General features: G+C 43.2%; 3 protein-coding genes and 1 non-coding gene across 5 annotated transcripts in view; 2 read left to right on the forward strand and 2 right to left on the reverse strand.

Annotated features, from left to right (window-relative positions):
* Nucleotides 1-7,862, forward strand: part of LOC147210840 (IQ motif and SEC7 domain-containing protein 1-like) — a 43,584-nt gene extending 35,722 nt beyond the window's left edge. For both annotated transcript variants that reach the window (XM_086117198.1, XM_086117207.1), the window contains exon 17: nucleotides 214-7,862. In XM_086117198.1, coding sequence (XP_085973324.1) covers nucleotides 214-1,407 — 1,194 coding nt within the window. In that variant the 3' untranslated portion in view covers nucleotides 1,408-7,862. The remainder of the gene's footprint in view (nucleotides 1-213) is intronic.
* A 2,022-nt stretch (nucleotides 7,863-9,884) lies between these two features.
* Nucleotides 9,885-9,966, reverse strand: trnas-cga (transfer RNA serine (anticodon CGA)). Its single transcript has one exon. It is a non-coding gene; the product is annotated as a tRNA-Ser (tRNA).
* A 369-nt stretch (nucleotides 9,967-10,335) lies between these two features.
* smim11 (small integral membrane protein 11) lies at nucleotides 10,336-13,107 on the forward strand. The gene is made up of 3 exons (XM_086108575.1): nucleotides 10,336-10,419; nucleotides 12,101-12,308; nucleotides 12,947-13,107. Exons 1-2 carry the CDS (start codon nucleotides 10,405-10,407, stop codon nucleotides 12,287-12,289), a joined length of 204 nt encoding a protein of 67 aa, XP_085964701.1. The 5' UTR covers nucleotides 10,336-10,404; the 3' UTR covers nucleotides 12,290-12,308; nucleotides 12,947-13,107.
* Nucleotides 13,108-13,880: 773 nt separating this feature from the next.
* On the reverse strand, nucleotides 13,881-16,839 carry LOC147210843 (uncharacterized). The gene is made up of 5 exons (XM_086129464.1): nucleotides 16,430-16,839; nucleotides 16,051-16,291; nucleotides 15,143-15,392; nucleotides 14,639-15,068; nucleotides 13,881-14,212 (listed from the first exon to the last, which is right to left on the reverse strand). The coding sequence occupies exons 1-5, from the start codon at nucleotides 16,837-16,839 to the stop codon at nucleotides 13,936-13,938; spliced, it is 1,608 nt and encodes a 535-aa protein (XP_085985590.1). The 3' UTR covers nucleotides 13,881-13,935.
* Between the last annotated feature and the right edge of the window lie 536 nt (nucleotides 16,840-17,375).

Consider the following 17,375-nt stretch of genomic DNA (forward strand, 5'->3'; position numbering starts at 1 on the left):
GGTTGTTCGTCTGTGTGTGCCCTGCGATTGGCTGGCAACCGGTTCAGGGTGTCCCCGCTGACTGCCTGAAGACGGCTGGGACAGGCTCCAGCACCCCCCGCGACCCTTGTGAGGATAAGCGGATCGGAAAATGAATGGATGGCTGGACAGTACTATATAAAGGTGAAAAATACTGAGTGGTGTCTAATTGCAGTTGTGTGCTGGTCCTGTCAGGGGTCCATCATCAGCAGCCCGCGACCACACCAGCAATACCACCCCGGGGGGATTCTGGTCTACAGCCCCATGATGGCGCCCTCGTCTCCAACAGCCTACCGGCCACACCGCCCTACTCAGAGCCCCGGTACAGGGGTGGGCGGTGGGCCGGGGCTCTGTCACAACCAGGGCGGCCCGAACACGTCCCCGCTCGTGAGCGGGGGCGGGGCTGCGGCTGGCGCTGGGTTGGTGATGGGGGTCGGGCCAGGCGCCGGCGGCCGGCTGGGGAACTTTTTTGGCAGCCGCAGAGGGAAAGTTCCTGGTCCCCTGACGATGACATCACCGACACCGCAGTGCCCCCCGAGTCCCCTGATGATATCCTCCCCGCCCCATTACCCCGCCCCCGAGCCTCCCATCGCCCACCCGCCCTCCCCTTCCCCATGCCCCTCCCCATCTGTCAACCTTGGCCAATCGGACCTGGGAGGCGTTGGAGGGGGAGGAGGCACAGGAGGAGCACCGTCCAAGCTCCAGGCCTTGCACGCCCAATATTGCCACGGCAACAGTGGGGGCAGTGCGGTCAGCGGGCACCAGCCACAACAGACTCCCCCCCCACCTTACCACCACCATCACCGATACCACGTGCAAAGCGCCCCACAGCACCACCCCCTCATGCACAGAGTGTCAGTCCCGCGACGCCAGGTCCAGTCCGGCTGCGCCCCGTCTCACATGCAGCAGCATCAGCGGATCCAGCAGGCCGCCGCCCAGCACCAGCGCTACAACGCAGCCTCAGGTTTCATCACGCCTCCGCCGCTTTCCCCACACTCGCCCCTCACCCCAACGACGCCACACGGACTCTTTCGACCGGGCGGTGGAGGCAAACTCCCGCTCACGATTTCACACTCGCAGCCCCACCCTCACGCTCACTCTCACAACCACCCCGTCCACTCCCCGCTAAGCCCCTCTCCCGCCAGCTTGCCCTCCACGCACTTCATCTTCTCAACGCCACCACCCCAGACCCCATCGGCACGCCTGGTCTCCCAGACGCTGCCGCAGCCCTACACTCCCCAGTATCCACCGCTCTCCTCCATCCCGCCCCCTCCTTCGCACTCCCCGTTGCCGCCCCCGTCTGCCGCGCCGCTCTCCCCGCACCCGGGGTCAGGCGGTGGGCCGGGGCCCAAGTCGAAACCGGTCAGTCGGATCAGCACCGTCGTGTGAGGAATTGGCGAGCCAGCACGCCGGCCCATCTCGTCGCTGGCCACCGGGTGGCAGTATTCAGATGGAAAAGGGGGAGGAGGGGAGGAGGGCATGTGCAGATGTATCGAAATGGCCGCTTGGTTAGACGGCGAGAAATAAGAGGAGGCAAGAGGAAATTACTGAGCCTGTGTTACTTCCACATCAACTTTCCCTGCAGCTAGAGCCACCCGTCTTGGTACAGATTGGTTGAGCCCTCGTTAGGTGGGCGCGGAGGCTGTTGTGAGGAGAGACAACAGTGCCTGAGGCACATGATGGTGACACGTTGCTAACTGGGTTTTCACCTGACAATTCCAAGGAATGGCCAATGTGGGGTATTTTAGTTAGTTTGGTGCACTTAGAGCCATGCATGACTCAAGCAATCACTGCTGAGTGTAAAGAGGCAGAAGGACTTTTTTGTTGTTTTGTTTAGGTTTTTTTTTACCTCTGTGGTTTGTAAAAATGTTGTTTTGGCTCACAGGGTTTCTTCACTCTCCTTGTTATGGATTGGAACAGTTATTTAATTTTTTACTATGATACACATGTTTTTGTGTGTAAATATCAAGACAGGAAGACAAACATCAAGTAGAACATCAAGATGATAAGTAGTGATGGGAAAATGAAGCTTTGTGAAGCACTTGTGATATTTTTTACTCCTCTATGGGGTACTCTTGGTTTGTGTGATCAAGGGTAGTGTATGGAAGTTCATAAAATTTCCACTGAACCTTAAACCAAGAGTGCCATTTGTAGGACTCAATATTTAGTGCTTCATGAAGCTTCATTTGACCTAATCAAGTCAAATTTATTTATACAGCCCTTCATCACAAAAAGTCTCAAAGGGCTTCACAGGCCCAATATTAACGGCATCCCCTGAACTTAAACCCCAGGAGGGCAAGAAAAAACATTTTAAAAACATCTGGGGGAAAATGACGAAATCTTGAGAAGGGGCCACAGATTGGAGAATTCCCCCTTCCATGATGGACAAACTTCAAGATGAGAAGAATTCTGACAAACATTGCGCTAAACATGAAACTAAACACCAAGTGAAAAACACACAAAGACAACATCGACTGAAACATCAAGACAAGAAAAAAAAAAGCATCAAGTCAAACAGCATCTGGACAAACTGCAAGGCAAAAATCTCACATTATGATGTATACAGTGTATCTATCATGTATCAGATATTCCAAAGGTATACAAAAGCATATTGATGTCTAGATGTTTTTTTGTATGAGACACTCTGTGTTGCCAAGAAAGGAGATTAAGCTATTATCATGAGATCAAACAGGGTGTATTGTGGAAAAAAGTCTTTTTTGGTTTTTACATAAATGGCTTGGTGGTCACTGATTCTAATTAGGATATTAATCCTGTGTATTTCATTAAAATTTGGTACTGTTAGGCAAAATGCATATTGTAAGTAGAGAGTGTTACAATTTCATGTTTAGTAGTGTGTCGCACGCTGTTTTGGCATTCTACATAAATGGTGGGGCAAACAATCGGCCCGATCACGATCGTTGGCCGATTGATCTGAGCACCATTGCAAAACATGTTCGTGAAATTGACTATTTGATGCATATTTTATTACATTTGTTTTATGAAATGATTGGTTGATGAAATGTAGTTATATTAATTACAGTGAAACTCCTCTACAACGAAATCATGTTTGCAGCAAGAAATTTTTCACAACAGGGGACTTTTCACAATAGCAAATTTATCTCAGATGTAAACACACACACACAAACGTACGTGTACTTTTTATTTTTATTCCAACAGTGCATAAGTATGGGCATACACGTATTTGACACTTCATATCGCCAGGGTAGAAAGAAAAAAAGGGAAAGAAATTGCTAAATTTATAATCAGCATTCACTTTCACTTACCGTATTTTCACGACCATTCGACGCACCGTATGGTTGGGCGCAGTCTCATTAATGGGTGCTATTTCTGTATTTTACACATAGACAAAACGCACTGTATTATTGGGCGCAATTTTAAAGTGGTAAAACATACGCCAGCTTAAACATACGGCATGCATGCGCGCACGCTAAAAACACGTTAGCTTGTAGCATGCCAAGACATACAGATACAAGCTAAAAACACGTTTTTAAAAAGGCAACGGAAAACTGAGTTCCGTTGTATTTTATTTAGCCATCGTACAATGTACTCACGTTTTTCGATCAATCATCACCCAGAAATCCATCAAAGTCCTCATCCTCTGTATCAGAATTGAACAATTGTGCAAGTACGGGTAATCCATCAAAAACGCCGTGTTCCCTCTCGTTGTCAGTCACTCTCATTGCCATGTGGCTCCACAGAAATGATGCCGGCTTTGCCAAAAACTCGAACAACAGTGCAAGCAGACACGTTCGTCCAAGCAGCCACAATTCATTCGCAAATTGTGGCGTAACTCGCCCGGCGCTGCCTCTCACTCTTTGTAAAGTTGTGTTTGCCATCGATCATTCATTGTTCCCATGCCGTTCGCAACTTTACTTTGAACCCCCGGTTGATGCCGATGTCCAGCGGTTGGAGTTCTTTAGTCAAGGCTCCGGGAATAACGGCAAGCTCAGAGTTCATTTGCTTGACTTGGTTTTTCACCGCTGCTGTGAGATGGGCACGCATGCCAAAAGCATAACCGATGGCTTGAAGTTTGAACTGAGCTTCGTAGGCGTGTCTCTTTGTAGAATTTATTTTCGGGGGTTCTTAGAAACCAAAACCGAAGTTGTTTTGCAACAATGCACATAGCCACACTCTATACAGGTGTTGGTACCTGCTTGTAGCGTGCCTTTAGCGTCCACTTACACGCCCACCCTTCACTCATTGGTGGACTGCTTCCCCGCATGCCTGTCACTCACGTCTGCCTTTTCGCTCTCTTTCTCTCCATATATGTATATATACACGCCCACCCTTCACTGATTGGCCGACTTCTTTGCCGCATGCCTGTCCACAGTCACTTCCGCCTTTTCTCTATATAAACAGCGTGTCGGCTGTCAGTCAGGTTTTGGAACTCAGCGCATAGACAAGACGCTTCGCATCATAAGGCGTCCTGTCCATTTTGGAGAAAATTTTAGACTTTTAATGGCGCCTTATAGTCGTGAAAATACGGTACATAATATCTTTTACTTTGCTTCCTCCATCTTTCATTTTTATTACTTTTATCCTGTCTTCAAGCGTTAAAGCTCTTCTTCACTCCTTGGTCTGCAAAGGTCCGTTTTTTGAGCCATTTTAGCAATGCAACGTTCGTGCTGTGTCTGAAACTAACAATAGCAAATACTTCCTGTACTACTGCGCATGTGTAAGCCACTGTGGTGTTTGCTGTTGCTGTTTCCGAGCTATGCAGTAGGAATCGCTGTAGACTGAGTTTGGATTAGACTTTTGCGGAATGCTTGTTTTCGTTGTAGTGAAGCTCGTTGCGAGGCAAGGGCAGAGAAAAAGATTTCGTATTACGCAACAGGGGGATGTTTCGTTGTCGGGGGAGCAGAAAAGTGGGAATGGTTTTAATGCATGAAGATTGTTTCACACGAGGGGGTATTTTCGCCCATGTAGGTTTCATTGTAGAGGAGTTTCTGTATAAACAATGAAGTTCCAAAATTAGATTTTTCATCGTTAAAAGTATCTATTTGGATAATTTGGTTAGTTGTTAAAATTAAGTTATTTGTAAATGCTGAAGTTCCCCTTGAGGGGTTATAATAAAAAATGTGGAAAAAATGAATTTTAATTATTTTATTAAAATGAACTATTTTCATAATTTAGTCAAATAATTATAATTACATTAATTATCAAGGATATGTTGATTTTCCCCCTTGAGGGATGATTATGACTAAAATGAGATGTAAAAATTTGAATCCGTTCAAATGCAAAAATATGTCATTTTATTCAAATGAAATCTTTTACATGCATGCTTTAACTTGGCCCATCTGTCCTTTTTAAGAATCATCATCATGTGGCCCTTCAACACTAAAGTTTGCCTACCGCTGTCCTAACATGGACTACAATAGCAATGTTTGCTCACCAAATGCGGCTAATCCTAATAAGAATCTTGCAAAGTGGAGAACAAGGTGCCTTCTGACAGGAGGATGGTAAAATATGAATCACGTTTTAATGGACTATCATTTCGCACCAGGGAGGACCTAGACGTGTACTTTTCTATGATTATGTTGATTTTTTTTTTGCACTTCTGCAAATCTCAGTGTCGCCTTTGTGAGTGTGTGCATGTGAAGTGTGCGCAGTGTGTGTTTCTTGAGTCTGCGCATGTGCGTGCCTGCGTGCATGTGGTTGCTTGTGTGTTCTTCAGGGTTCTGATGAATGCATTTGAACTTGATTATTTTCCAAATATGTGTGTGATGTGTTACATGCAAAAATGGCGTGATGGTGTTCCTCTGCACACCTTCTTGGCACCCCTCTTCTTTTCACTCCCAAGAAACACGATTGCGCTCAATCGTACTTTTCTTTTAACCCTCGTGGTATCTGCCTGGCTAACAAAACATTTACTGTAGACTTTAGGACCAAAATTCTTCAATGAACATGTCACATAACTTCATAACTCCAAGTGTCTTTACACTGACAGTCGTACCGCTTGAAGATGACTTGAAGTCTTTAGACTGAACATATAGTTGTAATGAGACCTGAGGACGACTCGATTATAGCGTTTAAATGTCTTTGAACTGTACATGTCATGTTACTTGATGACTTGACATTTACTCTACATGAAACACGTCATTGAAAATAATTTGAAATTGTTACACTGAATATGGCAAGGTTTATTTGATGGCCAGACTACATCAAATGACTTACATCATGGTGACTTGAAAGGTCTTCGCAGTGAAGACAAGTCAATTGATGATGATTCATAGGGCCCTATTTTTGTACACAGTGCAAGTCTAGCGCAAAGTTCAATTTAACTGTGAGCATGGGTGGGATTTTCTTTCTTTTGGACTTTTCGTAGAGGGCATTTGCGCTGTTGTGGGCATGAACAGAGCCAACTTTATTCCCACCCAATCGAAGCAGCTCCCCTCATTCCCTTTAAATTTAGAGCAGGAGAGGTCTACGGTCGTCAACATGGCAGAAGCATTACAGACTCACTGGAGTCCGTGCAGGAGATTGGCGGGTCCAAAATACGTTCATAAGGAGTGGCAAGAACTTCTCCACTTGCGGGTGCCACTTGCTGGCTTCTGCTTCTGATTCAGAGGGTGTGACGCATGCTGACGTCGTATTTACAAATGAAATATGATGACATCCCCCAAATTTGTGTCGTACCACCTGTGTCACAACTTCGACCTTCTTTTAGCCCGTCTAAATTCGAGTCTACTTTCTGTCACTAAATTGTCTGGTTCTTGGGAGAGGTTCAATAGAAAATTCCCTTGGTCTTCCGAAGCGCCCAGTGACGCCCTGGCATGAAAAGTAAGATGCCCCAATTTTTATGCCGAGCGCACATTCGTCTGTCTACGAAAATAGGGCCCCAAATGTTTTTACACTGAACACATTACATGACTTAAGGACTAGATGAGGACTTTATTGTCTTCATACTGAACATGTCACATGACCTGATGACTTGGTGACAACTTTAAAATGTCTTTACATGGAATATATCATGTGACTTTATGTTTTGATGCTCAGATCCTTTTTTGAATTATGTAACAATGATTTCATAAAATACTGTAAGATTAATGCCATGACGTAATGGAAAGTGCAGTGTTTGGGTCATCGCGTTCGGACGCCAACTTGCCATTCGGCGTCACTTTTGTCGCAATGAAGCTTTTACACTTGCAGGCTTGTCTTAACACTGCGTTCACAAATACAACATTAGACTTCAAAGGACTATTTCCCATGACATGTTTGATTTTGCATCGATTGAGCGTTCACTTAAAAGCAATCAAAAGACTGGATGACATTGAAAAAGCGTGTCTGTTTTTGTTGTTGTTGTTTTTTTGAAGGGTGCAGCACGTTGACGTATGAAAACACGCAAAAATAGAGGCATGATGCTCTCTCGGCCCAGCTCTTCCCTCCATTATTGCTGTGCATGTCTTATTTATTATAACAGTATCTGCACTAAATGGAACTTTGTATAAAAAGCCACCATGTACATAAAAACATGTTGTATTCAATGAAAAGCAGCTCTTTTCGTCAGGAATCGACAGCGACATTTTTCATTTTACAGAAAATCTTTTATGACTGCTGCTGAACAGGGATTGTGTTTTTTTTTCTTTTAAAGAAAATCAAACCACAAATGTTGTCTGTGCTTCCTGTGCTGAGGTAGTACGTGTACAATTGTACCAGTAGTGTCAAATACTGTACGTTTCCACAGAGATTACATTATTTTAAAGATGATTTAGCCATGTATAGAAAAAAATATTACTTGTAACTTTGTTTTGGACAACGTTGCACAGGCAAAGTGGAAATATTTATTGCATTGAACATATAAAAATCAGTTCATGTTGATGGAAGGATGCCTCGCGCTCTCTTTTTGTTGTTGTTTGTCGTATACAGTACTGTGCAGCCACACATCCACCAATCTGTTCCCTCTACTGCTTATCCTCACAAGAGTCACGGATGTGCTGGAGCCTAACCTATCTGACTTTGGCCAGCGTACAAAATTCTGGTCACTAGAGAAACGTATATTCACATTCACATTCAGAGAATTAAGAGTCTTCAATTAACCTAGAAAACCTGTTTTTGGAAGGCAGGAGGAAGTCGGAGCATCAGCAGGAAAAACCCAGAACCAGTGACACCCTTTTACAGAACATATACAAAGTATGGTTTGAAAAGTAATAATCTCCTTTATCACAAGCAATGTCTTCAGTTGCATAGTTACTGTGTCTTTCCGGTGTCTTCATCTATTCTTTCGCCAAAATATTCTAACTTTAAAAAAATGTTGACATATTTTTCCAGCGTCTTTGTTGTCATGGTAAAATTGGCTCGTTTTAAAATACACCATGTATATAATACATTATATAAAATATGCCTAACTTATATTACTTTATTAACACACTCAGGAGCCGAATGCCTTCATTCATTACGAAGAGTCGATTCTATGAATCGGCTCTTTCGCAGCCGAAACACCGCAAATACAACTTAACCAAAGGCTAGAATAGGTTGACAGACAGTAAACGGGCACTCGTTTGTCCGTCTCTTCTTACACATCACTCACGCATAGTGTTCGTCTAAGAATGTCTAAGAAGAATGTCTAAGAAGAATGTCTTAGAAGATGTCTCAGAAGATGAAAGCTGTTTTGTGGCCCATGGACACACCGCCAAACACAAATGCCTTCCTGCACCACGCCAACAACTTGACGGAGCAATCAAGTAAGTACCGCATTTTAGAAGCTAAACACGCCTAAAGCTAGCACTCATAGCCATTCAATGGCATCATCATGGGGCCAACAATTCATAACCAAGATGCCAAATTACACACGAAAAATTAAGTGGTGTGCCCCATGACAATGTAGCCCAACATTACAACAACGTAAGAACCAAGATAAGGAAGATATCACTGCTAGTGATAAGTACTCACATTGAAACTTTGCTTACATTTTGGCTTTGACTCGATAGTGTTGTGGCAGCAGTGTCAAAGTGGTTGTTTTGCCCAGGAACTTCAGACAGTCTTGCTACCGAGTTGTAATTGATTGAGAAACTCATTGATGATGTAGTTATTTTGTCAATTAGTTTGTTTACAGAGATGTTTTTAGAAATAGTCAGCTAACTCAAGAATTACATTGCACTTGATAGTTGGGCGGGCACTCCAGAGACAAAATAAATGGCAACAAACATTGAAAGGTTAATTTGTCATGATCACAGATTATGGTTGAATAAGAATATCCACAATGAATGCTTTAAAAGGATTTGCGGTCTGTGATTGGTGATGTGTGTAACAGACGCGGTCATTAATAAATACGTGAAAAGTGCATGGGCTACATGCATAAATCCATCCATCAGGACCTTTTTTAAATCTGTTTATCATCACAAGGGTCATGGGTGTGTTCGAGCCTATCCCAGCTGTCTTCGGGCAGTAGGCGGGGGACACCCTGAACCGGTTGCCAGCCAATCGCAGGCCACACATAGACGAACAACCATTCGTATTCACAATGACATTAAGAGACAATTAAGAGTGTTCCATCAACCTTCCATGCATGTTTTTGGAATGTGAGAGGAAACCGGAGTACCTGGAGAAAACACTTGCAGGCACGGGGAGAACATGCAAAGTCCAAACAGGAAAGCCGGAGCCGGAATTGAACGTGCCAAACAGTCAACCACTCTCATGCATAAATATCTAACAATATTAAAAATGATAGTCATAATAATAATGAGTCAAACTCCTTAAACATTTGGACAAAACGTACTGTGTTTAAATGGTTGCTTATGTATTCGGAATTATTCGTAATTATTGGGGCGTGCTCTAAATTTAGGGACTTATTTGGTGGAGGAGGTGGATAAAACCAAATTGGCATGGTCCTTCAAACAAAAGCAAATCGTCACGAACAGGATTCGAACCTGTGCGGGGAAACCCCATTGGATTTCGAGTCCAACGCCTTAACCTCTCGGCCACCGTGACTACATAACGGCACTGTGCCCACGTTTATCAATTTTATTCAAATAATTTCTGTGTGCTGTTTACGAGGTGTGTTGTAGAACAGGACGTTTTTTATGGTTGCGCGTAGCTGACATTGGTCAGCGATTAATACTTCATGTGCTCGGGAAATCCAATCAAATCCGAGTGACGTAATCAGCGTGTGACGACTGAGGGAAAAATGTTTGTGTACTTTCTTTTCAGCCTTGCATAAATATTTTAGGAATCGATGTGAACACCTCATTACAGTACATATTTTTATTATACAATCGAATTAAATTGGATAGTTTTGACAGTTTTATCCCCACTACCCAGAATGCAGCACGACTGAAACATTTTAATTGGCTACTGAACATCAAGCCCTGCCTTGGGAAGTTCTCTGGTGCATTCGCCGAAAACAAACTTGACCGGTTACAAGCTAAAATGATTAATTGGAAGGTAATCGATTCAGACGCATGACATCAGAAACGACATTTAAACGTGTAATTGACTGCATGTTCGTTCGTCTTCAGCAATAGCACGCGTGATTTTTTTTCTTTTTTTTTTTTACAAAAAGCCTACACTGTCTGATGTCGCTAGCGTCATGCTAATGCTGATTTGCTCAGTGTGGTACTCGCTGTTTATTGTTCGCCTTTAATAAAAGTGCCCAATAGTAACGCGTGTCTATAAAGATCACACGCGTGCGCACGAGTGTTCCACTTGATGGCTTGTGTGCAGTTACCTCGCTCAGAAACAGACACACATATCGACGACATTTAACTTCGCATTGACCCGTATATGGCCCTGGCGTGCTGCTATTTGGGGATGAAGTTCAGTGTGTGTGTGTGTGTGTGTATATCTCTCTCTCTATCTATCTCTCATGCTTTTTGCACAACTTGCTGCATCTCTGTTTCACTCTGTTCCGTTCTCACTGACCATACAGAGTGGACGTTTGTCAAAACTCTTGAAATACAAGTACATCGGAGAGAACACACGTCAATTCCTGTTTCACACCCAAAGCTGTCCCACTTGCAACGTCAACTCAATCTAACAATACTGTACAATTGTTACATCCTCTACCAATGAGCTGAGCGGCAAAAATCCGCAACGTCTAATTTAAGAGTTTAGAGGTCCAATTAAGCCTTCAAGTTACCTGAACAAAAATCAAGCAAGTCATGTCTTGTGTAAAGCATGTAACAAGCCATACAATCTTGTTCAGGTACACAATATATTAGCCACTTCACACTCAATATGTTCTTTCACTACTGAGCTGTACTGCCCGAATATTTTTTAATGGTTCCAGAATCAGTTTCCGTATTCTCTATTATTTTTTCATCTCAATTAAATGTATAGCCAATATGAAGTTACGGTTTCACCAGCTACTGGTTAGCCAAACTGTAAGGTTAACATACCAATAGTTAATGGGTTTGACAGTGTGAAGTTTCTTGCTTGCAATGACCAGACAGACAACGACATCGTGGACAGCTTATCCTTTTATCCATTTTACGCCCGTACGTCAGTTGTCAGCTGCCTGTAGTGTCAGACCACACCAATAGAGGGTGCTAACATAGTGTGGACAGCCGTGAAATCCCGATTCACATTTAACTGCATGCCAACGTTACAGACAGTGGCAAAGGTTGGATATTGTAGTGGTGTCTCATCTTTTCGTCTAAACCCTTGCATGTTGCAATTATTTTTCCCGATTTTATCAATAACATGTTTCATACAAATCTAATGAACGTTGGAGCTCTCTGCATTCTGCATCACAGTATACAGGGAGGATCCCAGGTTTGTGCGGGGCAAGGATGAGTAATTTTGTTGAACAGCCCTGTCTTGAATGAATTACAGTAGTTCAAATGTAGACTGACCTGGCAAGTCATTTAGTCACGTGGCATCTCATGAATACCAAGTCAAAAATCAAGTTGAGTCTCTCATAAATTTCAGCCAACCAAATCCAAAGCTGTAACATTTTCTCCTTAAGGCTGACTCCAAGCAAGTCATCGGAGTCATACATCACTTCTGGGACAGTATTTACTGGGGCATCTTTACAATTTATTTCGTATCACTTTTTTCAGTCACTCCTCAGTGGTCGAGAAACGAAATAGTCACTGCACTTCTTTTGTCTTATGTTTGTTGGCAGGCTTTGGACAACGTACCCGTCCTCTTGTACATTTTAGCTCTGAAGACACTGATCCTATGTTTGGGCTTTGCTGGGGTGAAGATCTACCAGAGTAAGAAAGCAGAGGCAGCTCTCAAGCAGCAGCAGGCTGAGAGGAGGAAGTTGGCCCAGAGGACACAGGAGCTCATCGATAACTTAAAGGAAGACTGACAGGAGCTGCTCAACGCTGGTAGTAAAGCGGATATGCCACTTCATGTACCAATTGTATTTTGAAACGGATTACACACATACCAATTCACGCAGGTTTTCTTTTGAATGTGAGAAACCCAACACATGGCGGTTAAAACATCTCTCCAGAGATGGGCACTTTACCCTATTTGCGTCCTTGCTTAGTCCGTCCTTTTAAAAAAAGTTCTCGTCCTCCGTTTGCAAAATGGGCGTCCATCCAGGACGCACCGTCGGACCTTTACGTCCCAGGGACGGAATGCCCATCTCTGCATATCTCTTATGTTCCTACTGCAGTGGTATACTCTCCGACTAACATGGCACCCATGTTGGTTGAAGTACCAAAATCGGCAGCATAGTGCCACAAGGTACTGAACCACTTTATTATTTACAATTATCAACCCTTGAACGTTTTCTGAGCAGAGTGTAGAGGAGGGGGAAAAAATCAGCTTAATGCAGCGCATACCAAATGATATTGGCTCAGGATATTCTTTTAGATGCATCTGAGGGCAGGCCATTTACTGACTTTGATTGCAAGGAAGTGAATTTGCTCTTATGTGAATCTGTTATGGATATGTGTCCCCCCCCCCCCCCATTCCACTGTCATAGTCTCAACATTCGTCTTGTCCTTTCACTTTCTAGGGTCAAACAACACATCAAGTGACCTGACTGCAACATGAACTCATGTCCTTTTAATCCCCTTGGTGGATGATCTACAAGAAATTGCACAATGTATTTATTGAATCTTGTAATGTATATTATTTGGAGTTAAATGGATAAAAATGTGTTCAACACTCACTGTATTGCACTGTGTTGCATATTTTTGAGTGATCCAGTTCACGTACAAGTTCATGTATTGCAGATTTTTGATAAGCAATATCTGATCATGTACAAGACTATTACTGATCTGACTTGTGATTTAGTCAGAAAAAAAATTGTTCAGGATTTTAGGAACTGATGAGAGAAAAGTTGACTTACAAATTAATAGTTTAAATCAGTGTTGTTGGATTTCAATTTGATAAAACTAAAAACATTTCTCTTCAACTCTAAATTCTGAGAGGGAGATTTAAGTGTGTTAAATATCCAGTACTTGCGCAGCCTGGACCCGGTATTGGCAGGTAATCATGACTAAAATTAGACTTCTACAAAGATAAACCAACCTTTCAGTCATGAGATGAATCCAAATCTGATGACTCACTCCAAACGCTAACCTATTACACTTACGTTAAAAGTACTTTATGTTGCATGTGTCAAACCAAAACAGTACTACAGTATTTCCCATTATGAACAAAAAAAAAGCTACCCATTCTTAATTGTGTCCCAATCATTTTCCATTTGGACAGTGTAATTGTTTTCCAACAATTGAGGCGAAGCACATCACAAAAAAAAATGTCAAAGTACATACACGGGTTGCATTCAAGTGACTTTAATTGATACAGATTGGACAACCGTGAAATATCTTTCAGTGAAAGCCACACCCTGGTGGTGATCAATTACTTTGCAGTGCTCTGCACCCAAATGCTAAATGTGACTGCATTCATGTTTCGGCAAAGACACATCGCATGGTGCACCAGCATGAAAAAAAACGATGGGAGGCGTCGCATTGAGAACACAAAAACTAGTGTTCCGGATCAGTCGTCAGCTATCAGACACGATGGGAGACACGATGCGAGTCGCGATCTAATGGCGAACCGTTCCTCTGCTTGCAAGTGGCTCGAGTGGGGACTAGATTGGAGCGGTGCAGTTCGGGCAAATGGCATCATTGGTCCAGAGGTATCGGCGCATTCTTTGGTTGAGTGAATGGATCCAAACTGCAGCGGTAGCTGTCCCTTTTTGGTTTGACGATGTGATGGGTACAGAAGAGAACATCTATCAGAGGCAGAAAAGTCAATCAAATGCAAGCAAGAGCTAGACAAACATCATGAGGTCGTCAGTTCCTCCAGAATTTTGTGGGCTTGTTTTTCAAGACTGATTGTAGGGGAAAAAAATTGCGATTGAAGTTTGGATTTTTAAGAGCTTTTGTTGTGATGAAATTAGCATTGAACCATTTTTCCCTTTTAATTCACATGATTAACTTATGAAATGTGTAGAATGTATTTCGTTATAAATGTATATTATAATTTGCAGTGCAACGTTACAATTGTGCAGGTGGCAACTACGATTGGAGGAAAGCTACTCTACAATGATTGGTCCAATTCATGGAAAAGTTGTTATGCCTGCATGAAATTGCAAATTTGCGTATAATTCACATAAATCGGTTGAATTTGTGTGAATAGTTGCAATTTCGACCGTATGAATTTGTGGCGAGACCATGGTGGTAAACTTTAAATGTACCTGTTAACTCCACCCCGAGATGAAATGGAGGCTGACAAGTCTTTTGGAGGGCTCGACATAGTAACATAAGCGTCCAGAGGCAACACACAAGAAGTGCGGCTGACCTGCGGTGACATCATCATCATGTAACCGACACCCTCACCCTCACAGCATTCACCAGCACAGGGCTGCTTCCTCATGTCCATGTAGTGGCCAGGCTCAGGCAATTCAGTGCTATGTAAGCTGATAGGAGATTGAGGTTCTGTTGTGTTGGGCTCTTGGAACTGTGTTGGGCCCGTCTGGACGTTGGCCTTTTTCTTCTCTCTGTATTTGGGTCTGCAGCGTTTGGGGACCAAGAGTGAATTGTGGTTGGACGTTGGGGACCGGTTGAAATCCGGAAGCGCCCGCAGCGCTCCGACAGTGTCCCGAATCACTTCGTGAATGTGCTGTGCTGTCAAAGCAGAGGAGGAAACAGGGTCATGCTCCCGTGGTCAAATGTCAAAGAAGCATGAAGCTCAGTAGCACCTTGGTCTCTCGCTTCAAACCAAAGTTCTCCGGGACCGACCGGTGCTGATCGGCCGAGCTCCAGGAAAAAGGAGCCCTCCAAATGGCCGAAGCGACGGACGGCAAGTAACGGTATCGTTACCGAGGGGAAGTCAGTGCACGCGCCCACTCGGAACAGGATGAGAGAGGTCGCGGTGAGGCAGAGGTGAAGCTCACCTGCCAGAGACTTGGAGCGACCCAGACCTCGTGGATTCACCGAGACAGGCCAAACCTTGAATAAAACATACATTTCATATTGTCATTGCTATAACTCATTTTCACACGTTTACAACAACAAAAATAATTAAAATCATGCGTGTGCAGTTAGTTTTATAAAAGTTGGATAGGTGACAAAAACATTATTTTACAATGACATTTTTATTTTCATAATTGTTAACATACTCATTTAACTTTTTTTCATTTTTATACGTAGGTAAATGAGTTATTACGTCACATTTACCATTGTGTTAGTGTATTGCACAAAATGCAACAGTAAAATACTTTTTACAGTGTACAATTTCAAATTAGTAAATAAACAATAGGACATACACATTTGTTTATTATAATTAAGTTAAACTCAAATACAATTAAGACAGCAGAGTGAATTATGATTGTATTCAAATAAACAATTCTACATATAAATTATGACATTTGTTTTTCAACGACCTGGACAATCCATTTTTTTAAAATGAAATGTGGACCTTGAGCACAAAAGGTAACCGTTAACCCACACATGTTCAGTGTCTTTACGTTGATGACTATCATTATGCAATAAGAATTAAAGGTACTTTGACCAAATGTGATGCTGTACAGTAGCATCAAGTTCCCAAAAGGTAGGTTACTCTTCGACAACAGGTTACGCTGTACAAAAAGTGACAAGCTGATCAAACCTCTTTGAAGAAGGCCGCAGGTGGTAGAGTGCAATAGCCATCGTCATCATCACACGCCTGATCTTCATCATCTCGACACTCCTCCATCATTTTCCTAATGGACAAGTACCACGCTTCCTGATCTTGGTGGTTGTCGGCCACCAGCACCATCGTCTGGTCCTGAGCATACAGTGCCACCGTGAGGCCTTTCCTGAAACTACTCAGGCGGCCCACACTAATGCAGCACCTCAGGTAAATTACCCTGGGAAAGAGAAGCTCATTTTATTTTATGTTAGCATAATTATTGTAGCCCGAGGAGTAAGCTAGTAGAAACCATTTGCCTGGTGTATGTGGTGCTATGCAAAACCTTGCCTTGAAACAACACAAAAAAAGGACAAACCCTTGCTTGCTCAGTCCAAACAACGTAGCTTTTCCAGACGACTTCTCCATTGCTGCAAACTTCTCTTGGGACTTGTACCACTCAAGTCGACTCGGTCCGGTGTGACTTCCTGCTCTGAGGACAAAATATCTTCTGTGTCTCCGCTCGAGCTTGCCCAGGTAACCTTGTTTGACTACATCGCTGCGCTGCCCTGAGTAAGTGACGAGGGCACTGACCAGATGCACGGAAGTCTGGTTGCTGCAGAAGAATTCTTCATACGAGTCAAAAGGGGTCACATTCACACCAACCTGATGGCCCAACTCGCCACCACTTACTGGGGTCTGACAGTTACTGCAGGAGGAAATGGTTGCCATGCGCATTTGCTCCGAGTCAGGAGCCCTTCTGTTGTGCCTGTCGACTATCTCCTTCATGTCCTCAGGGAACCCTGCACAATTGTTTGAGGAAGATGACAGGTGAGGAAAAACAATCCATTTCTCACAAATGAGTTTCCTGCTACTGAGATCATAGGTCCCGACCTTTTGGGGTGGCGCTAAATATGTACAGTAAAGAGCCCTACTCACATTTTAGTTTTTGCTTGATCATATGACATAATACTGGAATTGTAGTTGTGGGTGCATTTAGAGAACGTTTAAGACATTGGAAAGAAGCACATTTAGACTCGCATTTTTAGCCGCTCCAGCTCATGACCAACTTAATCAAAACAACAATTACCAGGGGATATTTTCAAATTCAATGCTTAATACAACGTGAAACGATTATTACAAAATGTACAAAACTAGCTAACAAACAAGTAAGCCGACCATGGCATATTTGTCCAAAAGCGTCAAGCCACAACTCACCCGATTTCAACAGTGATGAACATCTATAAATTATTTCCGTTTCATTTGTTGCTGCATTGTCGAGGTTAACACAGGGTATTTAAAACGACTTCTTTTCGCACCATCAT

Source organism: Hippocampus guttulatus, chromosome 1 (genome assembly GCF_054856545.1).
Source record: "Hippocampus guttulatus isolate MCC_2025c chromosome 1, RoL_Hgut_1.0, whole genome shotgun sequence".
NCBI classification, from domain to species: Eukaryota; Metazoa; Chordata; class Actinopteri; order Syngnathiformes; family Syngnathidae; genus Hippocampus; species Hippocampus guttulatus.